Raw genomic sequence first — 4464 nt, 5'->3', positions numbered from 1 at the left:
AGCAAAACCTAGACTGACCGTTTGTAAACGGGCGAGGCTCAAGCCCGACACGTTTAATAAACAGTCCGGGCCGGGCCGATCTATAAATGGTCGGTCCCTGTTGGTTTAGTCGGGTCGGGCCACGAATTGACACCCCTACCACCATCCACCTGAGAAAATCAGAGATTTTTCACTATACTTGTCAAAATCCTCTACACCACTATTCACCTCACAAAGTGTTCCTCCTTTGCTTATCTAGGGTTTTATCACAGCGACAATATATATAGGGAACCCAAAAACCCTAATCCCCATATAATTGCGATTATACTCATACGTATAATAGATCCCAAACCGAACCCAATTACAAATTCAAATCAATTATAATTATATGGATCCATAGAATTCAAATCAGCACTTCGAGTATTAATACCCCAAAGTTATAAACGTCACATCTTCGGGTCACCTTCATCGTTGTTGGAAAGCTCTGAAAGGCACGAAAAAGTCCATCAAAACATATAATTAGATTTCTAAAACCTAAACTTTAATAGTCACTTACTCATTAATGATAAGGAATGTATCAATTAAATTCAAAATTTATTTCACTAGGAGTAACTCAATTTTGAGGCTTATTATAATGAAAAAATATTTCGAAACTTCTGATAAAAGTGGCATGATTGAGGAAATCTGATCAATTAAAAAGTCCCACCAAGTTAAGTATTAGGTAGAAAGAATGAAGAATTAGTTATATGATATTAAAAGAAAAAATTTCATGCAAGTACTAACTATAAATATCTTTCTTTATAATTAGAGAAATGATTGAATTTTATTACTTGGAGCGACATATCCACAAGTCCCTGCCTGAGTAGTCCAATTGGATGTATCGGGATTTAGAAGTCTAGCAATTCCCAAAGTCAGACACACAAGTGACAAGCCTCATATTCTTCATCCAACAAAATATTGCCGCTTGATATATCACGGTGAATGATTGGTGGTGAACAATCATGGTGCATGTAAGACAAAGCATTTGCCATACCTTTAATAATATTAATCCTTCTTATCCAATCCATTTCTGATGCAAGCTTGCTGTTATTGAGGATCTTAGCCAAGCTTTCTCTCTCAAAATACTCATAAACCAAAAAGGAGTGACATGCAAATGAACAAAAACCAAAATGTTTAACGATGTTTCGGTGTCGCAGTTTTGTCAATGCACAAATCTCATTTCTAAATGCCTGTACGTTGGCATTCTCACATTCATCCTGTAATGGTTGGTGAAGCTTTCTGACTGCAACTACTTGATCCATTGATAGATTTGCTATATATACACTTCCAAAATCCACCCATCCCAATGCAATATTTGGCATCAAAATCCTCTGTTGCTTCAATAATTTCTTGATATTCTATTCTTCCGTCGTAATTCCATATGGAAAATAGATCTTTCTTAGGCGGTGTTGCTCTTTGCTTTGTCTCAACACTTCTTATCCTTTGGTGGATGTGAGTGATGCAAAGAAAAGCAAACAGAAGAAATAGAAAACCTAACAATGGAACCATGACAGCAATCAGGATTTTGTGGTTTGGTTTTCCATTTTGTCCTTTTGACATGGATGATTTGCAAGATTGCAGACTACTCACATTGCTACACAATGCTTTGTTGTGTCTCAAAGCTTCGATCGTAGCATTTTGAAAGGCTCTGTTTTTTGGAAGTGGACCCTCGAACTCATTGTAAGATATATCAATGGATGTCAAGCTAAACATTCCATTGAATGCAGAAAAAATGGTACCTATGAGTTGATTGTGGGAGAGATTTAACTTTTCCAAGTTTCTTAAATTTGTAAACTGTGACAGTATCTCTCCAATGAGCCTGTTCTGACTAAGATCTAATAGAAGTTGAAGGTGAACCAGATTGCCAATTTCAAATGGAATGCTTCCATTAAATTTTTTGTTGCTTAAATCAAGATATAATAAGCTGGAGCATTCCCCTATTTCTTTTGGTATTTGTCCAGTGAAACTGTTTGTTGACAAATCAAGATTTGTTAGGCTGTATAGCCTTCCAACTTCTAATGGTAAAATGCCAGAAAGTTGGTTACTACTCAGAGTGAGATCTAGAAAAGATGTCAACTTACCAAATTCCTTAGGAATTTCTCCTACCAGGTAATTTGAAGAAAGGTCAAGTTTACCCAGTTGAGTTAACATCGCAAGCTCTGGAGGTATCTTGCCAGTAATATTGTTCCCAGCCATCTGTAGAGCTTGCAGGTTTTGGCACTGTCCCCAGGTTGATGAAAGTTCACCATGCAATTGATTATTGCTCAAATCAATGTAATTCAGCTTCTCATAAATCCCAAAGTCTTCTGATAAGTTTGCAACAAGTTGGTTATTTTCGAGTTGAACTCTAACCAAGCCTGAGCAGTTTTTGAAGCCCTTCAGAATAAGACCTGTGAGATGGTTGTTAAATGCAGTGAAGTTTTCGGGTGATCCACTCATGCATAGGCCTAGTGGCAGACTACCTGATAATGGTTATCTCCCAATTGCAAATTAAACAAATTGGTAAGATTTCCTATTTCTTCAGGGATTGACCCATAGAGTTGATTCTCTAGCAGGTTCAAAATGGTGAGCTTCTGTAGGTTTCCCAAGGTGGAAGGTATGCCTCCAGTTAGAAGATTGAAGGACAATTCTAGGTCGTTCAGATTTGCCAAATTTCCTATTTCTAGAGGAATCCTACCAGATAGTTGATTCTCAAAGAGGTGTAAAATGGTTAGGTTTCTTAAATTACCTAAAGAAACAGGGATTGAACCATTGAGATAGTTCCGAGGTAAGTATAGATTACTATGTGATGGAACCTACTAGATTATTATTTTCCAGGCTTAAGGAGTTGAGGTTTGTCAAATTTCCTATTTCCCGAGGAATGGAACCCGAAAGTTGATTTTCGTATAGGTATAGAAAGTGCAGATCTTTCAACTCACCTATAGATACAGGGATTGAACCAATGAGATTGTTTTGGTTCAAAGACAGCTGCTGTAGATTGCTCAAATTACGTAAAGATTCAGGTACGGAACCAGAGAGGTTGTTGGAGAACAAGGTCAGAACAGTAAGATTTTTCAAACTTCCCATTTGGTAAGGTATCGATCCACTGAATTGGTTCTGATCAAGATACAAGATTTTAAGACTGGTAAGTAAGCAGATTTCCAATGGAATTGCACCAGAGAATTGGTTTATAGACAGATCAAGTTAGTTGATTACCGAAATGTTAGGAATGTTGGATGGAACACTACCAAGAAGTGTGTTATTAGTGAGATCCAGACGTGTGAGGGAAGGAAGTGAAGGAAAGGGGAAGTTGTTAACCATACCTTGCAAGCCCATCCTTGGTAAGTTAATTTCAGTTATGCTTCCCCTTTGGTTGCAAGCAATTCCATCCCAACTGTTGCATGGGTCAGATCGCAGAGAGGAATTGGTGGCATTAGGATCAAGCAGTGTCCATGAATGGAGAATAGATTGGCTTTGGTTGTTGAGACTAGCTTTCCATTTGAGGAGAGCCTTAGCTTGGTCTTCAGCAGCAATGGTAGTGCTAGTGCTGATGGAACTCAAGGCATAGGAAGTGAAGAACAGTAAGGATAGGAGATGGAAAGAAGCCATGCTTATGGTTACCTTGGGATTGAAGAGTAGGGGGAGATTTATAGTGCCAAAATGATATTTTAGGCCCATGGTGGCATGTAAAAAAGCATTTAAAATATGCATGGAAGTTACTTGATTGTCCCTCGCTAGAGCCTAGAGGTGTAAAGATATATAATATACCCCGTAAAGCCTTTGATTCGATCAGATGGGAAACAATCATATTAGTTCTTGACGCCACGAACTTTCCTAGAAAGACGACTGATTGGATTTGAGTGTACATTTCCTCTGCTAAGTTTTCCATCTCCATCAATAGGGTCCCCCATGGTTACTATATTAAATAAATGATACAAGTTGATTCAAACATCTCTGGCCTGAGGCATATCTATCTAAAAGCACTTGGAGCTCAACAAGGATGTTATCAAGGGGAACTAAAGCTTCACCTATTGATAATTGGCTCCTAGACAAATAATCTGCTGTTCTATTTGTCTCTCTATGCACAAATTTGAAAGAAACCTCTACAAACTTGGCAACTAGTAAGTGAATCTGTTGCAAGTGCCAAGGAGCATCAAGGAGCTCTCTTGTGCTTGTCAATATACTGAATTGAGTTGCACAAGGCTGAGCATATCAAAACTTTTGGAATCCAAAAATCTGCCACAACCTTCATCCCTCTTCTGATCCTTTCTAGCTCAACCCAAAGCATAGAATTTGTGGTAGCTGTCCCCCCTGCCAGAAGAAAGATTGGATGACAATTAGTCTCTAGCTATAACTCCATATTCAGCACCATTAGGTCTCTGGGATCAATCAGCATTCAAAATTTTCCCGTCCCCACCTACCTATGCCTTTCTTCTTTTTTTTTTTTTGATTGATATATACTACCTC

At 38.2% G+C, this 4464-nt stretch overlaps 1 protein-coding gene across 1 annotated transcript; it reads right to left on the bottom strand.

The window, feature by feature from the left end:
- Window positions 1-890: 890 nt before the first annotated feature.
- Window positions 891-3606, bottom strand: LOC122064693 (probable leucine-rich repeat receptor-like protein kinase At1g35710). The gene is made up of 4 exons (XM_042628486.1): window positions 3214-3606; window positions 2937-3114; window positions 1512-2480; window positions 891-1291 (listed from the first exon to the last, which is right to left on the bottom strand). Exons 1-4 carry the CDS (start codon window positions 3604-3606, stop codon window positions 891-893), a joined length of 1941 nt encoding a protein of 646 aa, XP_042484420.1.
- Between the last annotated feature and the right edge of the window lie 858 nt (window positions 3607-4464).

The sequence above is a fragment of the Macadamia integrifolia genome, chromosome 1 (genome assembly GCF_013358625.1).
Source record: "Macadamia integrifolia cultivar HAES 741 chromosome 1, SCU_Mint_v3, whole genome shotgun sequence".
Classification (NCBI taxonomy): Eukaryota; Viridiplantae; Streptophyta; class Magnoliopsida; order Proteales; family Proteaceae; genus Macadamia; species Macadamia integrifolia.
Note: the sequence above shows the minus strand (reverse complement) of the source record. Positions and strands in the feature narration are given on the sequence as shown.